At 39.4% G+C, this 23,606-nt stretch overlaps 1 protein-coding gene across 1 annotated transcript in view; it reads right to left on the reverse strand.

The window, feature by feature from the left end:
• Window positions 1-6,139: 6,139 nt before the first annotated feature.
• The window catches only part of TTC29 (tetratricopeptide repeat domain 29), an 85,647-nt gene continuing 68,180 nt past the window's right edge, over window positions 6,140-23,606 (reverse strand). Inside the window, exons 7-10 of the mRNA XM_035899196.1 lie at window positions 22,436-22,527; window positions 12,413-12,536; window positions 7,105-7,336; window positions 6,140-6,156 (exon numbers count right to left, since the gene is read on the reverse strand). Of these exons, the coding sequence (XP_035755089.1) occupies window positions 6,140-6,156; window positions 7,105-7,336; window positions 12,413-12,536; window positions 22,436-22,527 (465 nt within the window). The remainder of the gene's footprint in view (window positions 6,157-7,104; window positions 7,337-12,412; window positions 12,537-22,435; window positions 22,528-23,606) is intronic.

Raw genomic sequence — 23,606 nt, forward strand, 5'->3', positions numbered from 1 at the left:
CTGCTCTTTGGTTCTTTCTGAGGATCAATTTTCCTTTTTGAGAACAAGAGCATAAAACCACCAGAGACACCTCTGCTCATGTATGCAGCAAAGGAAAGGGGCCTGTGATGGGCACATGTGGAGAAGCCCTAGGGCCACTTCAAAGTCTGCCAGCTGGTTATTCCTCCTTTGGCCCTGCAACCACCAGGGGACTGCCAGAGCGCAGCAGCTGCCAGCTGTTCTGCTTTATGACTCTTCTCTTTGTCAATGCATTTCTTATGCTCTGGTCTGCAGGCAAAACTTCTAGGCGCCTCCAAATCAAGAATTTCTCCAGGACTGACCTAATGTGGTTGGGCAAGAGCTTTGATTTCTTTTGTACCATTCAAGAGTCAGAGCAGGACTAAGCCTCTGCCCTGAGAATTTTCACTTTTTAAACTGGTAAGGAACTCCACTTTTGGTAGAGCTACTGACAGGGCAGTGAACAAGCTACGCTAGTTCAGTGCATAAAGCTACACTAAAGGGTATGACAATACACTGTAGCTTGAACACCACTTCCAACATTTTTTTTCCACAAGAAAGAGCAATTCACCTTATTTAGGGAACCATTTTCTGCTGATCTAGAAAGCTTGACTGAGAAAACACAGCTGGATGCCAACAATGTTTAGCACAAGATGTGTCTAAAGCAAATGCATGGTGAGATTTAGACATTTCCATAGAAAGTATCAGATGGAAGAAAAATCTAGATGAGATCCAAATTCTCCTCTGGTTAAGATGTTCTTACATAACTGTAGATGACTCACAATTGCATTAGACAGGATGATAGTGAACTTTTCAAAGTTATAACAGCACTTAGACATACAAGAACTGCCAACTCTTGACAAAGACTATGAAGAAACTTCTAACACATTATTCCATGGTTAGACATCAAAATATTCTATGAACCCTCCTCTCAAATCTGATACTGCCAATCTTGGCCTAGATCTGATCCTGTCTAGCAATTCCCAATTATTTAAGGCAGCATTTAAAAAGAAATCACAGGAAAAAACCCTGGATAGTACGAAGTGTAAGAACACTGAATATCAGCACTCCCCTGTCATGTTTTTTCAGACAAACTTCGGCCATCAGCAGAACACAGATCAAGCTACTGCACTCATGGCAAAACTGTCATAGATGTTAAATGGTGTTCTTGGACTCTTCACTGAGAATCAGGTGCGTCTGGCCACTGATCACAATGTGCTAAAAATCTTCCCTGTCACCCTCAGTTCTGCCCAGGGAAGTGGTTCTGTCCCCATCCCTGGAGGTATTTAAAAGACGGGTAGATGAGTGCTTAGGGACATGGTTCAGTGGTGGGATGGCAGTGTTAGGTTAACGGTTGGACTAGATGATCTCAGAGGTCTTTTCCAACCTAAACAATTCTATGATTCTATGATTCTTCTCTTTACACTTGATTCTTTCTGTAGCCCAAGCAATAACCACTCTCACTCTATAAAAATATCAGAGTATATCACTAAGCAGACTTAATCAAATACTTAAAAAACAAACCCCAATTAATAATAAATAACATAAGGTATATGAACCACATTTTCTGAAACACACCAGTTCCATGCCATCAACATCTATATGTAAGCATGCTGTTTTTCAACATTTACTTAAGGTATTTTGCATTAATATCAAAGGGTCAGCAGTACAAAAAATGACTGAGATTTTTTTTAAACTAAAAGTGAGATAAGCTAAAATTCAGCAACTGATGAGTGCTAGATGATGTGAATAAGAAGAGGCAGTACAAGTTTAAAAAATTTTAAGGAAAAAGAAATAATGACAGAACCACCTCTAAACTTTTTTTTTTGTTGTTGTTAATAATTTTCCTAAATGCATATATGTTGGCATTTCTAACCGCAGTATTTTTCCAGAAGTGGGCACAGTATTCTATTTTGTAAACCCCACAAAAATGCGCAGAAGCCATCCTGTGAATTTCAGCAGGGGACACTGAAGCATTTGAGCTACTTTTGCACCATGCTTATTTAGAAGCATGCTTATTAAGAAGCACCTCCTTTCCATAATTTAAAATCATAGTTCTTATCTAACAGCGTGAACAAGTGTATAATTCACTTATTTAATGTTCAGTTATATTTTATGAGAAAACACCAAAATCTGTCTCTAAAATCCTTTAAATGTCTCATATTTTTGGTCATATTAACAATATATTCTGAAAATTTAAATAAACTCAGAGTTTGTATAACTTGTTATTGACATAAATCATAAGCCTATAGAGCTTGAAGATCCATTACAGAGCCTACCTCCAGACTGCTGAGAGGCAGGAGGGGCCCAGAAGGTCATTGGAAGGCATGGGCATGCTCTCCGCCTCCCAAAACAAGGGTTTGAATCATTCCCATCTTCTTTATAGCAGTGATTGGGAAGAAAATCATAGTATGGCCTGTTCAAGTTCAGTCTACCTACTTTGTCACTGACAGCGTATACATTTAATGATCTTTACTCAACAATTTAGTTACAAAACCCACCAATATACTATCAAGAAGAAACATGTTAAAAGAAATATTAAGACTGCATGCTAATTTCCGTCACCATACAAGCCTATATATTTGCCTTCTGCACATGCTAACTGCAGAATAGACCTTATTAAGTAATAAATGAGCCAAACAACAAGACAGACACACAAACAGTGGCTTTGAGAGAGCGCATGCACGTGCACAGTTCCAGTAGTCCCACATCAGTATCATAATACGCCAAAATCTATGACAGAGCTTTAGACATGAAATATGCAGTGAAAGGAACCTGCTAACACAAGCCTCTACCTTGCCACTGACATCATATAAGAACTATTTCATGGATGCATACCTCTGTAAGGTACAAAGGCTTTCTATTTTTGTAGTTTTGATCGTTGCATCCTATCTTTTCTTTCTCTTAAATGTTCTCAGATCAAAAAATCTGCTACCGCCAATGAACATTTACTGGGTAAACACAAAATATAATTTACAATGCACATTCCTGATGAGGACTGGTTTTGATTTGCTAAAGTACAGTCAAGTATATTGGGTACAGTGCCATGGCATAACAGCTTTATTTAGCATGCATTTGAGGTGACTAACATAATTTATTAATGGCGGAAAGACAAGATTTGTAATGTTAGAAGTTTTCCTGGAAAAAAGAAAAGACTCTCTCTCTTCATAAAGAAGAGACAGTAAAAAAGCCATTTATCACATTCTGAAGGAGACTGTTCTACTGTTGGACACTATTACCAAAATGGCCCATAAATTACATGGCTGTGGTAAGTTACAGTAGAGAAATGTTAACAGAATTTGTTTAGTGTAATCTTTGATCTCATCTCTCACTTCTGACATACCATTCTTTAGGGATAATCCTTTTATTAATGAACGACAGTCACACACAAACTCAATCTGAAGTGCACCTGGTAAGATCTGTATTCTTCCACACATTAGCAATTCTGTGCTAGCCACATCTTTTACGAAAAATTACTATAAAACATATTAAAGAGCTTTTAAAAATGTGAATTGGTAGGATGACAATTTAACTTTTTACACAACAAAAAGGACGTATTCACATTATGCAATGTACCATCTATGAGAGAGAGCGGGAGAAAGAATATTGAGGGACTACATATTTGGGAGTAAGAACAAAAGCTCATTGGATTGTTTTTTCCAAGCTATAGTTTTAGTTGGTGCATGGATTTGAAATCACATTGAAGGCTGCTTGGGTGTGGAATGCTAGAAATAGTCCTGATCATGCTGAAGTTGATGGTACAAGATAATTCCATTGACTTCCATAAGACTTCACAATTGATGACATGGGTAAGACAATAATTTATGCTGCATTTGTAGCCATTATAAAAACCCCCCAACAAAACAAACACAGAAAACCTACGGTAAAATGTGTCAATTTTGCAAAGGTCTCTGATGTTAAGAAACGTAAATTTAAATTGTGGTCAAAAGCACATAACATTTCTCAAGAAAACAACTAAAGACTTTTTAGTATGAGGAAAACAATACATTTTAAGTCTACTCCTAAAAGTGTTTAGATGATTTCAAGCACCCAAGGTCTCTTGCTGAGGCATAGTGCTGTCAGATATGATGACCTGAACTGGGAGTTCCCAGACTCATGGAAAACACAATTCCTGGCCAGCATGTCATGTAATCAATATACAAAATCTGATCCAAATTTTTCCTGCCTTCAGCACCTTTAATTATGATTCTCCCTCTAGAAGGTGGCAAGTCAGGAGATTATTTATTGAAAGACCTGTGAAATATTTTCTCATCAGACAATGTTAGTCACGCTGTGGGTTCCTTTACAGGATTTAACATGGAGTCACAAGCTCTTTTGCCTATTGATTCTGCTGATAATTTTTTTTTTTTTGATACATTTGACTAAACATAAAAAGATAAATGAAACCATATTTGTTCTTGCAGTGGGATCTCGCAATGGCATAAATAACTCTCTAGTAAGTGAAGTCAGGTGACTGAGTCAAATGCAGCAGATAGAAACACATATTCCTTTGCATTTATAAACACTGTTTTCTAACAATTCCATCCCTTTTGTCCATGACAACTTTGGTCAAAACATCCATTTTATTAATAAATGTTGAGGTAAATTGAGTAATTAATGGTTCTTCCCGCCTGGTTACTGAAACAATTGATTTAGAAAATAAGCCTTGGTTGAAAGACATAAGGTATATGGCGGTACTTGAATTTAAATGTCATTGCTCCTTCACTAGCCTAAGTATTTCTTTTGCCTAACAATACAGAAACTACTCCCTTTTTTTGTCAGAAAAATTATTCAGTCAGAACAGTTAGAAATAAAAACTTACTACCTTCCTTCTTCCTTTCATTAAATTCCCCTATGGATTAAGAACTACCATTGTATCTTGTCTTTAGCTGCTTTGTCCTCAAAAAGACTGAGAAAAATCTAGTAGATTATCGACGTTGAGCTGTTTGAAAGAGCTAGAAATACTGTTCTTTTATCACAGCAAAAAAGAATTTCCAAAGCAGTGAGTTCATCACAGGATGCACAGGCATTCTCCTGGAAGGTAGGATAAAGGCTGTACCTGAAATGCAAAGCGGGTGAGTCCTAACATTGAATTGGTGCCAGGTCATGTTTTGCCAGACAAAGATATTAAAAATGTAATGCCAGTACTAACGAGAGATTTGGCACACAAAACATGAAGAATGTTACAGATTGTGCTGACAGTGTGACACTATGTTTTCCTGGATGTAATCTGGGTATCATGAGAGTAAGCTTGGAGCACTAATGAGAAGAATGATATTGAACTGGAAGAGCTGCTAAATATGCAGTAGCCACAGGGTTCCTGGAGTTAACTGGAACTAAAAGGAAAACTGTAATACTGAAAGTAACAGAGGGTAAACTAAGCAGAAACACAGAAGGAAGAGAAACTCGGCAGGCAAAACTTGTTTCTGGTACCATGCTTGCCAGGACATAAAGGGTTTTTCTAATCATACTCTTTTTTTATCCCTGAAGTACTGTTGAAGAGGAGCATAAAGCTTGAGCTTAAAGGGGCACATATAATTTCAGGGTATAAATGAGTTTCACAACTAGCTGGAGAAAGCAATGTATAAAAGTTGAACAGAAAACCTCTTTAGGTGCAAGAAGTAAAATACGTGTTGAAGATACAAAGATCATCCTATTGCTTCAAGGCTCCTGTTTTTTTTGCTGTTGCCATTGCTGATTTTTGTTGGCCTCCTATTTACATCAGCTACAGCTGATGATCCTCATATGAAATGCATATGAAATTGCTTGACATTGGATTCTTCTTTGACCATCTCTGTTGGAATTCTTGGCATCTGCACTACAGATCTAGAAACTTACTATCCCTTGCAGGAGACATGCACCCACTGAACTCTGCCAGCCAACAAAATCTGTGAGTGTGCTGGATATTCACTCTCTGAGGCAAAAATCATAAATATATATAGACACAGAAAAAGAAACACATTATCATCAAGAAAGAACTGCCCTGTTACCGTCACTGGAACTCTAAACAGAGTGCTGTCTAATTTGTTATCTCTTCAGCATGCCAGTGAATGTTCTTGTTCCACAATTCTCAGTTACTTCCAGTGTTGCCCCTGGTATCCTATCTCATGTTAAACTGCTAACATCTTCAATTACCAGGCTATTAACCACCTATTTTACCTATAAAATTCACAATTGAAGTTATACTTAATTGTTCCAATTCTATGAAAGGAAAAGATACACAGGAAAACAGCAGCCAAGGAGTTCTTTGTCTCTGAGAGTATGATAACTGAGGGAATTTAGACAGAGTAACTCTGAAGCTCCATGTTATGACTTTGCCCCAGCTGACATTTATTTCCACTGTACTCCAGATTCACACTCTCCACAGGAATGCAGAGAGGAAAGTTTTAAGGCAGAGGAGACTTCTCCCTTTTCCTTCCCAAGTACAATACAGTTTAATACTATCAATACTTGGAGATAATGCATGTTTCACTCTGTCTTGTATTAACATATAGTACAGGGGAAAAAAGGTAAAGAAAATTTAACCTATGAAGAAAGAGGTCTACTCCACGTAAGTCCTTCTCTACTCTTTATCCAAGACAAGTAAACACAGTGAAGAAATCACAGAGTTGCTTTCCCCCCCCCCTTCCTCTCCAAAGTCAAGTATTAGGATGCCAAAAATAAAACAGCATGCTCTTCTGAATTCAGAACTATGTCCACTATGTCAAGCAGAAATTACTTCTTACTTTTAGTAACAGGGAACTTATTGTTGGATGCACTTGAAAAACTGACTGCAAATGAAGATTTTTTTTTTCTTTAAAGATTAAAATAATGATATTTGACTAAACTGGTACATCACTGTTTGCCAGTAACTGTGATGTTTTGCAAAACAGCATTGAAAAAAGTAAGCTACCACCCATAGCAACTACTACTATCTGTTTCTCCCTGCTATATTGTATTTAAACCTATTTAATTTAGCCCTTAAAATAAGCACACAAAGGAGTAAATCTCACCTCCATTCAGTACTAGGAATAAACCCAGGAAATAATTTAATAAAACTCTACAAGAAAAACGACTTAACTGTTCAAGACAATACAGCACTAATGTGTTTCATAACCAATGTCTTACCGACTGTAAGAGGGTCAGTGCACATGTCACTTCTGTTCTCCTTCCATGCTAGCAGGTACTTGAGGCTGATGGGATCTTCTGCTTCTATACGGCTGTTAAACGCCACCATCAGTTTATGAGCCTTCGCAATGCCACAATAAGTCTTTGTTTCATCCACTAAGGGCAAATTATTTAAAGTTTTTGCTGCCTCAGAAGCCCGACTGAAATACTCAAAAGCTTCATTATACTTCCCCTAGTAAAGAAGAGAAAAAAAGAAAAGAATTGTAAAATCTACTTGTAGTCACCTGTATTTTACCTTGACATTAGAGCCTGCTCCTCTGGTACCTCAGAGATGTTGCAGCTGAGGGGCCAGCCTACAGAATGACTCATGGCATGGTATTAAGCAAATCACTCTCCCTTGCTGTTTCCTAACCTCTAAAATCCAGATAACGCTGCTCATACCTTTGTCAGGAACTGAATTGTTTTTTGGTTGTCTGTGTAGTATTTTGAACATAGAAATCCAAGTATATCAATGCTAAGTGTTAATACTGATTCCAGCCAAGCCATTTAGAAATTATCACTATTGTTTCATTAAGTTTAACATCTCTATGGGAGGACAGGTGCTAATTTACTATTGTGATACTAAATTTTGGAAAAGAAATATTAAAAATGGAAAAAAGAGGACAATGAAGTGATTGGCCTAAAGCACAGAAAAGAACAGAAATTAAAACCTACAGATTTATGGGGGAAGAAGGGGTATACTAAAACCCAGGAATATTCCTAATCACAAAAAAGACGAACAGTAGGAGAAATATAAGCAAACTGTTGCTAAATAGAAAACCCAAATAATTTATCTCTTTATCCTGCAGAATACAGAAATCCAACATTCATGAAGCCAGTAAAAAGGATTATAAACTACAGCAGATAATACATTAAGAGGAATTAGAAAAAGGATAACAAGAACTATTTTTTATGTGAGAGAGAGAAAGAAAACTCCTCAACTTCTTGACCAAAGAGGAATAAAGAGAAAACAAGGGAAAATCATGGTAGGCTGAAGGGTACTGCTGAAAAGCTAAAATATTTTTCAGTCTATTTCTTCATCTTTTGCATATCTCTTTTTTACCATGAAGCTACTTCGAGTTACCATCAGAGATGGAGTCAAAAGAAGAGTTGCAGGAGCAAGCTTCTAATTTTAAAAGCAGCATACCACCAGACCAAAACAGAGTATAAATAAAAGATTTGAAGAAATCTAAAGACAAAGAGATTGAATTGCTGGCAAATAAATTATCTCTGTCATCAAAACCAGGTAATAAAATCCAGGCTTGAAAGAGAGTACATTTTGTGTTGGTATTATATGTGGCAGTGGGCAATAACTTTATGTTCTAGTATCAGTATTGTCTAATGTTTAATTATGATAAAAAAAAGTATCAGATAACAATTTTGTCAAGATTGTAGAAAAAGGTAAAGAAGGAAGGCTTTTTCAAGGCTAATAATACTAATACTACTACCTGAGTGGTTACCTGGTAGCAAATGAAATGAATTCTTTAGAAAATGAGAGGTAATTCATACTGCCTGAACTATTTATCACTTTTAGTGGGTTCTAATTAACTCAGGCACAGGAAGGTGGCCTTGAAATAACATGGGCAGCTCTGCAGTGGCTTCTTCTTGGGCTTGTTCAGTCTAGAGAAAAGAAGGCTGCGGGGAGACCTGATTGCGGCCTTTCAGTACCTAAAGGGGGCCTATAGGAAAGAGGGGGAAAACCTTTTTAGTAGGGCCAGCTGCGTTAGGACAAGGGGTAATGGTTTTAAACTAAATCGGGGTAGGTTTAGGCTAGATATAAGGAAAAAATTCTTTACAATGAGGGTGGTAAACCACTGGAACAGGTTGCCCAGAGAGGTAGTGGAGGCCCCATCCCTGGAAACATTCAAGGCCAGGTTGGATGGGGCTCTGAGCAACCTGATCTAGTTGGCGGTGTCCCTGCTGACTGCAGGGGGGTTGGACTCGATGACCTCTAGTGGTCCCTTCCAACCCAAAACATTCTATGATTCTATGATTCTATGATTCTACTAAATGCAAACCAGCTCCAATATCTAATAAGGTCAAATAAAATATTAGGATGCATCAAGAATGCAGTGGTGAAAGCTAGATACAATCTATGTAAATGAACAGTATATTAATAAAACTGGACAAAATAAATATATACCAAACAGGACATATAAACCAGGAATAGACTGAAAACTGCTACCAACTACAACAGAAGAATAGGGACGAAGTGAATATAGCTGAAGGGCAAGAAATTAAAAAATAATTACAGAGCACTCTCCTCTTAATGGATCGTTTATGGCGACAATCTTGATCACAAGCCTACTAAGAAAAAAGTTGGATATCCTTGTGAAAAAAAAAAATCAACAAACAAGACAAGGGAAACAAAGGTCTTCCTGGGAGCAAGTCATTATGGAACTGTTCATCCCTTGTCTTACTCTGAAGGAATTAGTTCTGGCTCTTGTCAGAGCTAGACAAACTTTTTGTGGCAGTTTCTATATGTCTATCATTAACACTAATTATAGCCTGCCTGCTCCCTGGAAGATGCCTTCCATTTCTCCCATTGGTGTGGAATTCTGCTGCCCCGATGGCACAAACTTCCTGCCTGAAAACATTTTCAGAGCTGTCTTATCCTTTCACTCTCAGCTTGATTTAGTAAGACTGAAATTCCCTTCTGCCTAGAGATCAGGAGGAGAGACTCCAGTTGATACCTGTGGCACCTGATGCCATTTTTTGGGATCAAAATTTGTCTAACTGCTAAACTGTGCCTGTAATTAAAAAAGGAGAAAAGAGTAATAGGAATTCAAGTAGTCTTTAGGCTTTGTATGATACAGCAGGAGAGCAGAATTAGGCCTACGAGGACACAGTGATGAAAAAAGAATGATAAGCAGTAAGATAACAGATAAAAAGCAGGAACAACTACCTACCATACTCATGAGAACGATAATAGGTTAAGTGATGCAATTAGTGAGAGGAATGCAGCAAATCAGACTAAGAAACTTGAGAAAAGTGAAATGAGAAATGACAGCGTGTGTCACACTAACTCCATCAGAGTTTGCATATTAAGCAACCTGTTTAACAAACTGGGAGAAATTAGACCTAATAGTCACGCATAACCCAAATCCAGGCATTTTAGGAAACAAGAAACACATGGGCAAAACATCATGACCAAAAAGCAGGAACTGAGTGTACAACATTAAAGAAAGACAGTGACGGTGATGGAATAGCGAGATGACAGAATAGGAAAGATACAGCAATAGCGTGGACAGAGCAAAGTCAATTTGGTCAAAGTCACTTTGGGAAGAACAGTAGAAGCCCTGGTTTACTAAAGGTCCCAGAGGATAGATCTGGATATAAATAGAGATATCTTTAATTTGATGAGAAGGACAGTACTACTGCAAATTGTGTCACCAGGGGAAGTACAGAGTTGAATAAAAACACCCTAATAATGACTTAGAGAATACTAGCGATGACAGCTGACACCAAGCAGGCAGTGATCCGAGAGCGGAAATGTTAATTTAGACTCCGTTTTGGTAAACATTGCTGACTTTGCAGAAAAAAAGGTCTAGAAAATAGGGAATTGCGAAACTTTAAGAGATTTCTTTTTGGTATGTTTAAATGGCATATTTTACCTAAATTAATAAGATTAAGTCACTACATTTCTTCCCTTCTAAACCACTACCCCAGTTCAAGGCAGCAAATTCTGAACTGGAAAGAAAATTTAGAGAACAACCAAAAAGAGGTCAAGTGTTAAAATATCAGTTCTCATAGAACTGATTATTAGCAATGGTGGCAGAATCAGTGAAATATAAAAGTAGTTAAACAGAATTTAGTTAATTATTTTTCAAATTTGGGGTAGAATAATTAAGCACAGTGTCACATCACCCTACTTTCTTCTAAGTTTCATGCCCATTTTAAAGTTACTTCACCAAGTTCTCAAAGACTTTAAAATTTAGTTTTCAATAGGAAATTCAGCATTTACGCTAGGAACATATGTAACAGCTCTCTATGTAATAAAATTTCTATGTAAATAGAAAACTCTCAGGCTAATTTAGAGATTACAGAAAAAGAAATTTTTTTACTGCTTATGAAACAAAAAAGGGCCAGCAACTTTGGTGGTTGGAGTTCTCTATCAGAGGAATCCAGAAAAAAAAAGGTATTTTGGGGTAGTGTAAGTGAAAAGGGGCAAGTAGTCTGTTTCATATATTACACATAGAAAAGAAATTCTGACCAAAAAAACAGACAACAGAAGGTAAAAAAGGTGATTGTGAAAGGCTATTTCTATTTTAATTTTGTTATAATGAAAGTGTCTTATAATTTCCACATCGTCCAGTCTGCAGAATGAATTCTTTCCATTACTTATTGTATCTAAATAATTTCATGTAGTATTTCGGCTCTAAAATAGGTATTAAAGGATTCAGTGTGAATCTTTCACTTCTGCAGTAATGTTTTTAACTCTTCTGATTTCAAAAAACCACGTGCTACCACAGTGCAAGCGCTGCATCTCTAGATGCGGTAAAGGATAGAGGCAACATGGAAACCGCCCCCCAGACAGGCAGCCAGCAGACCTGCCGCCACCCCGGAGGAACAACTCAGAGACTGGCACATGGGTGGGAAAGAAGCACTTCAAAAGCCCTCAAAAACTATGATAAAGGAAGTTTCTTAGTTACCTCTAGCTTAATACTGTCGGTCACTGCCTATCTATTGATTTAAACAGGCCAAATCAAAGCCATCAGGCTGGATGGAGGCATATAGAAGAGAAAGCCCTTCCACTACCAACACAGACTTTTGCCAAACTATTTGCTGCTAGCACCCATTTCATAAATCTGGCTAGAAGAATGTAGAGAAGAAATCAAGCTAATATTAAAAACTGCTTATTAGTATGCCATATAGTATACATTCATTTTAAAAAAGCAGGAATTTCAATGTGTAGTACAACAAAATTTCATTTGCATTAACTGATGGCTCTTTATGGGCATATGCGGCCCCAAAGGTGATTTGGATGCAGATTTTTCACAACACTGAAAGTTTGTCATGATCTGAATTCGGACGTTTTATTCGCTTGTTCTAGAACAAAACCCTATATGTTAAATATGGTGTGAAATTTTCACCTTTCCCAAAAACTTACGGCACTTTTTATTTAGTCACACAATATCTTCTCCTTTGGTAACTCTTGTAAGGTACAACACCTGGATCAAATCCTTCTGGGTCATCTCATATGCAAAACCAGACTTTTACCATGCATTAAACCCAATTGTTTGGCATCATTACTACAACCAGTACTTACTCTTTCATTGTAAATATTCCCAAGTAATACACATGCATCCACCAGGCTTTGGCTTAGATGAGCATTCTCAGCAGTCTTCATAAACTCTCCCAAGCACTCAATAGTTTCAGATGCTTTTCCTTGACTGAAGGAAAGGACAGGGACAAGATTAAATTCACTCAGATGGCTTCTCCAAATGCTGAAGGTCTATCCCCCTGTTCTGAAGTAGCTTTACTTTGTGATGACTCATCCATGAATGGACTTTATTTCCAAAATGGTTGTCTGGGCACTACCTGTGCTGGGACCAACGAGACCAGTCCACACAGCACCTCTGAGGGCAGAAGTGGATCCTTTGAGTGAAATAAAACAAAATTCTTCTTCAGAATAGTGTGCCATATTTTAAGGTCAACAATGAAAATGGAGGCGATGATTTTACACAGGTTTGGGATTTTCCATTATTTTAACATTCTTTTGGCTGAGCAGTCGATAGCATTTTCAATATAGGCTCACATCCTGACAAAATAGGGTAAGGTGATAAGAAGGCTAGTTTTTCAGTATGACTTTTTGTGCTCCTGTCATTCAGAGCTGTCATTTCTTGCTCTAGAACCCTGGTGGTGCAGCAGCAGCTCCACAACAGGGCGATCTCTTCGTTCTGGGGGTGAGAGCCTTTCCCTGCATGCAGCGCTGCCCTTTGGCTGGGGGGATCAAGGGTTGCTGGAGTCATGCAGCCAAACCTATAAACCATGGATGGCAGGTGTCACCCCCAAATCCCAGTGAGATCAGAGCAACCTGAGGTCACAGCTGAATCTAAGTTGAAAATTGGCTAATGTACTTTGAGAATAACATTTGCAGATTTCCTTTTTTTTAATAAAGCAGGTCATATTAACAATATAAGATCTCTGCAGTATGATTACAAGATAGAAGATAGACATCTGGGTTTGCTTGTGAGTAAGGCACTGCGCTCTTTTTCCCTTTAAGGCTGAAGTGTTACTGCAGGTGACCTCAATATTAGCCATGAACTCGAGCCACTAATGTAGGAGTGTAGCATGCTAAATGTCAAGCCACCAAGCAAGACAGAAAATCCAGTCTTAATTAAGAAACTCACAGAAACAGAAGTTCCTGTAAGTGATAAAGAATTGTGATTTATTTTCTCACCATTTTAAAACACGTGCAAGTTATATTCCCGCAGCAAACGGCCGACTGTGGTTTATTTACATGACAGTTTTTCTTATAAACTGTATTAGGTGTATGTGCTTTCAAAATCTGGCAGAAGTCTGCAATTCCCTGCCTTATAAAATCAGAGTCATTATGACAGGGTAGCACCTGCCACGGAACAGGAAACACAGCAAAGTGTGGCTGCAAATTTACAATATTGCAGTGATTATCTGTATGTGACTGAGAGGAGCTAGATCGCTACAAAAGGATGCTAAAACACTGCAAACTAACATGCTTGAAATGTTCAACTATATGCTACTGTAAAGCCTAGTTGTCAATAAGCAGAGATGGATTTACTAAAGTTTCCCGATTTAAGTATTTTTATGTCACGAGAATATTACATATACTGTACTGTAAACATTTGCCAAATGTCGAAAGGCTTCTAAATTTTAAAATTAGAAACACATTTTTTAAACCTATTTTTTTTCCTAAGAAGAGAAAATCAAATGTTTCCCCACAGAAATACAGCATATGATTTATATAAGTTAAAGGACAAGGGTAAAGTGTTAGACAAATATTAATTCCAGTTTTTCTAGTTTTCTATATGCAGTGCACAGGTGCAACTTGAAGAGCATATTATATGGTATAATCATTAAATCCATTCAACCAGACCTTTGAGAGTTAAAAACATATATTCTGAGGAAAAGGACTCCTCGGTCCAAGGAATTAGAATGAAACAGTGCAGAATATTTGTGTATCAAGGTGATTCCAGTTTCCAATTGGGAAAACAGGACTGTTAACACCCACATCCCCTGACAACTGTCCAATTATGTATATCACACTTGGCCTACTGTTTGCAGTAGAAGTAATCAATAAAGGATGTGGTTGAGTGAACATAGATTTTGGTTGAACCAATGCATGAAAACTTAATCATTTACTCAGAGTGGAGAAATCAAATAGAGCAGAGATGAAACAGCCACTAAGGGGTTTGTTGATTGTGCCACCAAGTTTGTGGGCTAGAGGCTGAAAGTAATAAAGCAAATGGAATCAGTGACAGGAGAAAATGTAAAAAGGTTTTCTTAATTTCATGAATTAATAGAAATGTTTTGAAGTATTTTTGGCCATTTTTTTTATATTTCACATCAAAACCTAGGCACGTATAGAAAATATGAAAATTGCTAGGGCATATAACCTTTTTCTAGCAAACAGAAATCAATTTGATACATCTCAGACAGATATTTCTCACTGTTAGAACTTCACTTATGCCAACTAGCAATTGGTTGGTACAGTTTAACAATTTTTCAAAGGAAGTACTTTTAAAAGCACTACAGCCTGAGATATTTAAAGTATGCTAGAAGGATTACTGAAACACTTTATCCTGTACAAGACCTGATAACATGATAAAGAGATCTTTCCCACTCAAAGGGCTAATATTTTACAGTTCCTTCAAAAATCTACATGTTATTTTATACAGCCATATACTTTCTATCTCCTTAGACATCACCTTCCTAAATGCATAAAATGCAATTTCCTGAAGATATAGTCATTCATGATCCCACAGAACAGTTATGATGACTTCAGCAGAAGAGATTACATATCTACAGCAACTCATTTTCCAGTTTCATGCTAAAATGCCCTATGAGATTTTTACCCCTATTAGACTTTTATGAAAATATGCACCTTTTATAGGATTGCTCATGTGATTGAATTGGATGTATAAATCATGTGTCCACAAGAAGTCATTACCATGGTGGACACTGGCAGAATAAGTCAAGAACATGATGTTATTATGTCAGATTTTTCCCTGGAAAATGACATGCCTAAATGCACATGCTAGAGAATTTCACTTTCCCGTGATCTGTGGAAACATCTGCAGCAAAGACTTCACAAAAAATTCCAAAGCCGCAGACAAGTTCTGAGTGATTCAGTAGGGCTCAGCCACTTTCTTCAACCTGTCACAAGGCAATCAGTGCAAATTCTCACAGACATGATCGTTATAATGTATTATTTCAGGGAAATGGTCATCTTTTCTTTGTCAAGAAATTATCCATCAAATTTAAAATGATTTGCACAAGTCTAGCCTAGATCAGGTAAAAATACAAGTAAAAAAAAAAAGTGATCAAGCTGAGTATGGAGATTCTGTCACCAACAGTAATTATTCATACATTTATCCAATATTTTCTAAACAGGCTTGCCAGAAATTTGCTTGTTTGCTATGCATCAGACAAGTAAATATCAACCAGTTTAGTGTGAGAGTAAACAGAAAATTGCAATTTTTTTTAAATGGCTCTTTACATTGGCTTTTCAAACCATTTTGCTATGCCCTTTCCTCCTCCAAGGAAGAACCAATACAGCTGGACCAGCAAGTTTTTGTTTATCAAGAATTCAGTTACTGAATTTTGAAAAGTAGGTTTGTCTGAAATATCTATTGGTTACAGAAAGCATTCTCTTAGAGAGCATCACGTGGCAAAAGGGAATTTATCTAGAGGGACTGCTTAAGACAAAGATCATAGAATCATGGTATAGTTAAGGTTGGAAGGGCTCTCTGGAGATCATCTCCATCTGCCTTGCTCAGAGCAACTAGAGGAAATGGAATTTTGAGTGACTTTGGAAGGATGGACACTCCACAACCTGTTCCAGAATTCATCCTCACAGTAATTTTTTCTTCTTCTTGTGTTTAAAAGGAATCGCATATATTTCAGTTTGTGCCCATTGCCTCTTGTCATAGAATCACTTTGGTTGGAAAAGACCTTTGAGATCGTTGAGTCCAACCTTTAACCCAACCCTGCCATCCCACCACTAAACCATGTCCCTAAGCACCTCATCTATCCTTCTTTTAAATACCTCCAGGGATGAGGACTCGACCACCTCCCTGGGCAGCCCATTCCAGAGCCTGACAACCCTTTTGGTGAAGAAGTTTTTCCTAATGTCCTGTCACTGAGCACCACTGAGAAGAGCCTGGCTCCCTCTGCTGCTGCCTAAGAGGTATTGATAAGATCCCCGGAGACAGTCCCAGCTCCCTCAGCCTCTCCTCCTAGGACAGATGCTCCCAGTCCCTTAGTCACCTTCACAGCCCTTCACTGGACTCACCCCACTACATCCCTCTCTCTCTTGTATGGGCGAGCCCAGAATGGGATGTGGCACTCCTGGGGTGACCTCACCAGTGCTGAGTAGAGGCAAAGGATTACCTCCCTCAACCTGCTCCCAACTCTCTACCTAATGCAGCCCAGGATCCCGTTGGTCACCTTTGCCATGAGTGTGCATTGCTGTCTCATGGGCAACTTGTTGTCCACCAGGAAATGCAGGTCCTTCTCTGCCAAGCTCCTTTCCACCCAGTCAGCCCTCAGCCTGGGCTGGTGCCTGGGGTTATCCATCCCCAAGGGCAGGACTTTGCATTTCCTGTTCCTGAACTTCATGCGACTGCCATCTGTTCATCTCTCCAGCCTGCTGAGGTCCCTCTGAATGGCAGCACAACCACCTACCTGGTGGATCAACCGTTCCTCCTCAATTTTGTATTGCCTGCAAACATGCTGAGGGTACGCTTGGTCACACCACCCAGGTCATTAATGAAGTTATTAGTCAGATTGGTGCCAGTATTGATCCCGGAGTGACACCACTAGTGACTGGCCTGCCGGTGGACTTCATGCTACTGCTTACAATCCTGTGAAGGCTGGCAGCTCAGCTAGTTTTCAGTCTACCTCCTGGTCTATTTATCTAAGCCATACTTTATCAGCTGGTGTATGGCGATGTCATGGGAGATGGTGTCAGAATCCTTGCCAAAACTGAGAGAAGCAACATCCGCTGCTTTCCCTTCATCGACCGAGCCAGTCATCTTGTCCTAGAAGGCTATCAGGTTGGTGAAGCACAGTTTCCCTGCCTTAAATCCAATCACCCTCTTGTCCTTGACATGTTTGGAAATTGCTTCCAGGAGTATTCACTCCATCACCTTCTCAGGGATCGAGGCAAGGTTTACCAGCCTGAATTTTCCTGGATCCTCTCTTTTGATGACAGAAGTGATGTCTGTAAACTTCCGGTCCTCAGGAACCGCTCCTAGTTACCACAATCTTTCAAAGATAATCAAAAGCAGCCTCGCTTTGGCCAGCTCCCTCAACACCCATTTCAAATGTTGCTTATGCTATTTTCACACGTCAGAGATACTTTAAGGTCTACTCAGCTATTTTTGCTGCTTGTGATATAGTAAAAGTAAATAATGGAATTTATCCATTTCTACTTAAAACAACAAATAAATGGGTTTTATGGAATGGCGTCTCCCCATCTGTGAGACGTCCTTATAGAATTGCCCCATGAAGACAATGGATGAAAACTTCCTAAGTCTCTATGACCCTCAGTCACAGGGTTCAAGCATTCAAGAAGACGTAAGGCCCACATACACAAACAGGTTTATACATCTTACCTGAGACATTTTTAAGGTTTTGGACCATAAATCCAGAATTGTGATCCTTTAAATTTTTGGTCAACTGAATGCCAGAATTCAGTTCTGATTCAACTCTAGTTGCCATTACTGAAACTTGGTGGGACAAATTCCACCACTGGACTGCACCTATTGATGGCTGCAGGCTGTTCGGAAGGGACAGGCAAGGAAGGAGAAGTGCAGGGGTTGCCATCTACATCAAGAAATAGATAGAGTGTGAAGAGCTGTCTCTGAAGAATAGCCACGAGCAGGTTGAAAGCTTATGGGTAAGAATTAGAGACTGAAGCAACAAAGGGAACCTTGTGGTTGGTGTCTACTACAGGCCACCTGATTGACAAAGCCTTCTTACTCCAGCTACAGGAAACATTGCACTCACAGGCTCTCATCCTGCAGGGGGACTTCAACCATCCTGATATCTGTTGGAAAAGTAGCATGTCAAGCTGTAGGCAATCCAGGAGTGCATCGAGAATGAATTCTTAAGCCAGGTAATAGACAGCCCTACCAGAGGGGATGTGATACTGGACCTCATGGTCACCAATGCAAGTGAGCTAATTAGTGATGTCAAGATTGGAGGCGGCCTGGGCTGCAGCGATCATGCACTGGTGGAGTTCACAGTCCTGAGGGATATGGGTCAGGTGAAGAGTGAAGTCAGGACCCTGAATTTTAGGAAAGCAAAGTTCCAGCTCTTCAAGGAGGTAGTCAATAGGAAACTGCCCTCAGGGACAAGGGAGCAGAATAGAGTTGGCAGATCTTTAAGGACACTTTCTATAGAGCACAAGGGCTCTCTGTCCCCAGGTGTAAAAAAACAGGAAAGGAAGGCAAGAGACCAGCATGTCTGAGTTGAGACCTGCTGGTCAAACTACAGGTCAAGAAGGAAATACACAGGCAGTGGAAGCAGAGACAGGTGTCCTGGAAAGAGAATAGGGATGTTGCCTGGTTGTGTAGGGATGGGTTCAGGAAGGCCAAGGTGCAGCTGGAACTGCACTTTGGCAAGGGACCAGCCTAGTGGCCTTCTATAATGGAATGACTACATCAGTGGTCAAGGGAAGAGCTACGGATGTCATCTATCTGGAGTTCTGTAAGGTCTCTGACACAGTCCCCCACAACATCCTTCTCTCTAAAAGGGAGAAAGATGGATTTCATGGGTGGACTGTTCGGTGGATGAGGAATAGGTTGGATAGTCACATCCAGAGGGTTGTGGTCAATGGCTCAATGTCCAGATGGAGATCAGTGATGAGTGGTGTCCATATTGGGGGACCATACTGGGACCAGTACTGTTTAACATCTTCATCGATGACTTAGTGGGATAGAGTGCACCCTCAGCAAGTTTGTGGATGACACCAAGTTGAGTGGTGTGGTTGACACACCTGAGGGATGGGATACCATCCAGAGGGACCTGGAGAAGCTCAAGAAGTGGGCCCATGTGAACCTCATGAGGTTCAAGAAGGCCAAGTGCAAGGTCCTGCACCTGGGTCAGGCTGGGGGATGAAAGGATTGAGAATAGCCCTGCGGAGGAGGACTTGGGGGTACTGGTGGATGAAAAGCTGGACATGAGCCAGCAAAGTGCACTCACAGCCCAGAAAGCCAGACGTATCCTGGGTTGCATCAAAAGAAGCGTGGCCAGCAGGTCGAGGAAGGGGATTCTGCCCCTCTACACTGCTCTGGTGAGACCCCACCTGGAGCCCTGTGTCCAGCTCTGGAGTCCTCAACACAGGAAAGACATGGACCTGTTGGACTGGGTCCAGAGGAGGGCCATGAAAATGATCAGAGGGATGGAACACCTCTCCTATGAAGAAAGGCTGAGAGAGTTGGGCTTGTTCAGCCTGGAGAAGAGAAGGCTGCGGGGAGACCTTACTGCAGCCTTTCAGTACTTAAAGGGGGCTTTTGAGAAAGATGGGGACAAACTTTTTAGCCGGGCCTGTTGTGATAGGACAAGGGGTAATGGTTTCAAACTAAAAGAGGGTAGATTCAGACTAGATACAAGGAAGAAATTTTTTATGACGAGGGTGGTAAAGACTGGAACAGGTTGCCCAGAGAGGTGGTAAATGCCCCATCCCTGGAAACGTTCAAGGTCAGGTTGGAAGGGGCTCTGGGCAACCTGACCTAGCTGAAGATGCCCCTGCTCATTGCAGGGGCGTTAGACTACATGACCTTTAAAGGTCCCTTCCAACTCAAACAATTCTACGATTCATAGGTGCCCAGACTTTTCTACGTAAAAGTTTCTCAAATGGCTGAAAGGTGCTGAAGAATCATCATGATCTTTTACTGGGCTGAGGAGTTAATGCCTATCATGTACCTAAAGCTCTTCAAAGCAGGCACATATGTAAGGTGTTTAATTTGGTTAATGTTCTCAGGACATAACTACCAGATGAGTTTTATGAAAAATACCACAGCAGCCATTTTCCAGAGGAAGGCTTTATGGTTGTGTCTTTACCAGTGCAATAGATCAGCTGTTAAATCCCTGACCCTAGACATGAGAGTGAGTTCCTACTTCACTTGAATCAATCAGAACCTTCCTCTCTTAGAAGAATGCCTTAAATACTACACGGGGGAGTCTTATGGCTCTTAGTTTCCCCTCTCGTTTCTCCTTACCTACTGTTTTTCCTCTTTTTCAAATTGCAACTATCGGAAAGCAGTGAGACTGTCCATTCCCAGGGAGCTAGAGAATGCTCCCAGAAGTGTGGTGTGCAGATTTGATGCAGAAGAAAATCACTAGCCACTCCTTCTTTAGCTCTGCTTCTAAGAAAAGAATTTGCACTGGCATGGTCTTTCAGAGGAAGGTTCTAGAAACCTGACTTCAGGAGGATCTCCAAATCTGTAACTTCTGAGTAAATAAATGTATGTGCTCTCATTCCAGAATGCCTAAATCACAGAAAGGGGAAACGAATATATGTCATTTTCTAGGAATGTCCTCTTGGCTATCTTAAGCCACCCTCTACCCAGATTTCTGCTTTTTGTGAATACAAGGAACCCATGAATGCTACTGAGAACTCAGACGCCTTTGCACTGGTTGCAAAGTCACTCGTTGTAACAGCTGGTGTCCCAGCAACTAAATCTTTCTCAGTTAGGCTTAACTGAGTTTTGAAAGTGGGACCTGGTATTCTAAGTCTGTTCTGTGGCTTTTTGAACATCTTACTCCATGTGCTTATTTAGGATGCTCAGAATATGAGTAGCCATGAATTATGTATCAGAGACCTGAAGAGAACTGTGATTGTGGCTGGTCCCAATCTGCTCTGAAAGGCCAAGAGGCAAGGCATCTAAACTCAAACAGGAGAATTCGCTCCACATGCTGAAATAAATTGCGTGGCAAGTCCTCCTCCATAAACAATTTGGCAACCTCTGTCATGCATCATATGCACTGAAGTCCCCAAACACAGGATTAATGAAGGCTAAGCTGCAACTTTCACTTTAGTCCCTTCTTTTCCTACTTCATATGATAATTGCATTAGACTATTTTATGTCAAAATTATTTGTGTAAGAAGTTGAAGTAGTTTCAAACTAATTCACCTGGAAAAAAAATTTAATGCCAGATGCCGAAAAAAAAACATTGAAGACAAGCATCTTATCTGCAACTAATTTATATCTAGTTACCCATGCACAAACTAGAAATGCCTCCACAGAAGAAGTGAATGCAGTAAATGGAAACTTACAGTTCAGAAAAGATTACACTGAGACACCTACTGAAACTTGCTATGTTCTTCAAGGCTGTCTGTCTTTTTATGCTTGGAAAATATGCCTGGATTTCTATTTTCCAGTAAGGTCCCTCACATACTTGTGGGGGAAAAAAAAATCAAAAAAGCACCCAAAACGTAGGAGAAAAAGGACATATTATAGCTTACAGGTAAAGAAAAGCTTGGATCATACACTTTAAAAAATGCGTACCAATTTAAAATAACTTTCGATGAAAGGGTCACTTACTGCAAGAAGGGCACTGCTTAAAATTTAAGCAGTCAGTAATGGGAAGCGACAGACCTCTAACAATTTAAGTCTTTTACAGTTGAATGAATCTGCACTGACAGCCAGACAAGGGTGTGCTAACCTACCTTACCAGGATCTTGGTTAGAGCTGCATATGCTCTTCCTAGGCCAGCAGAATCACAAAGTGCTGTGAAGATTTTTACAGAGGTGTTCAAAATCTGTGAAACAATGCCTGGATTTCTATTTTCCAGTAAGGTTCCCTCACATACTTGTGGGGGAAAAAAAAATCAAATAAGCACCCAAAACGTAGGAGAAAAAGGACATATTATAGCTTACAGGTAAAGAAAAGCTTGGATCATACACTTTAAAAAACGCGTACCAATTTAAAATAACTTTCGATGAAAGGGTCACTTACTGCAAGAAGGGCACTGCTTAAAATTTAAGCAGTCAGTAATGGGAAGCGACAGACCTCTAACAATTTAAGTCTTTTACAGTTGAATGAATCTGCACTGACAGCCAGACAAGGGTGTGCTAACCTACCTTACCAGGATCTTGGTTAGAGCTGCATATGCTCTTCCTAGGCCAGCAGAATCACAAAGTGCTGTGAAGATTTTTACAGAGGTGTTCAAAATCTGTGAAACAGGAAAAAAAACCCCAATAAATACAATGCTAAGAACGTCCACTTTTTTTTCTTTTTGCAGTCTCTCTGTCCATATGAAACACAAAATTAAGTTTTCCCACCTGTACATTTCTTCTAGCTGTAATGGGACTAGGATTTTGATCATTACTTATCGTTGTTTGAAACTACTTAATAACTGCAAATTAAAAAGATACAACTTGCATTTTAAACCCTGTATTTACAAAAACCAGAGATGTTACTTGATTCACAATATAAATTTCCTTATCCATAATTTAAAAGATTTTAAGAGGCTGTGCTTTCATGAATTTGTTAGTCAATACCTTAAGATGGTATCCTTTGCATTCACAGTGTTTTAGAATGATATGCTGATATAAAACTTAGTATTCTTTTTCTTTCTTTAAACTGTCATACGACAACTTTTCTTAGTACAGTTCAGATGTTCAAAAAGTGAATAAATTATAGGTTATAAATTTAAACTATGTTGGCTTAAAATACCATAGATAATTTCGTGACTTTTATGACTAATTATTCATGCACACAAGCAATTTGTTAACATTCTTTCGGAATGTACTCTATTATCATGACACCTCCCATAACTGCAGGCTTACAGCTGCTGCATAAAAACATATGATCTTAATTTAATTTAACACTGACATCACCTCTATTGCATAATTTCTCTTTTCATCCATTTTTTTCCAATGGCGATGACGGCAGAGTGCATATAAAATTAAATCCTATTCTTTCCTCCCTCCTCTTTGTTGCTTGACCCAACCTATTACACACATGAGAAAACAGGAAATCTCCAAAGACTATCTATGGAAATCCTTTTTGCACATTTCCAAGAAAGGAGCAGTGAATGTCATTTACCAGCCCTGAAGGGGGATGGGAGATGCCCAGGGACATACGACAGTATCCTGCCTGTCCCGAGGTGCCTGTTTATACTGAGGTAAAAGATAGGGCATTTCCTATTAAGACTGCATCCCTGTCACTGGCAAAGTGCATGGTTCAAAAGAAGACAACTTGTGTGTGTTAATGCTAAGGACGTCACCATTTCTATCACGGTTCCCACTA

This window comes from Egretta garzetta, unplaced genomic scaffold (genome assembly GCF_000687185.1).
Source record: "Egretta garzetta isolate BGI_Z169 unplaced genomic scaffold, ASM68718v1 scaffold258, whole genome shotgun sequence".
In the NCBI taxonomy this organism is placed as follows: domain Eukaryota; kingdom Metazoa; phylum Chordata; class Aves; order Pelecaniformes; family Ardeidae; genus Egretta; species Egretta garzetta.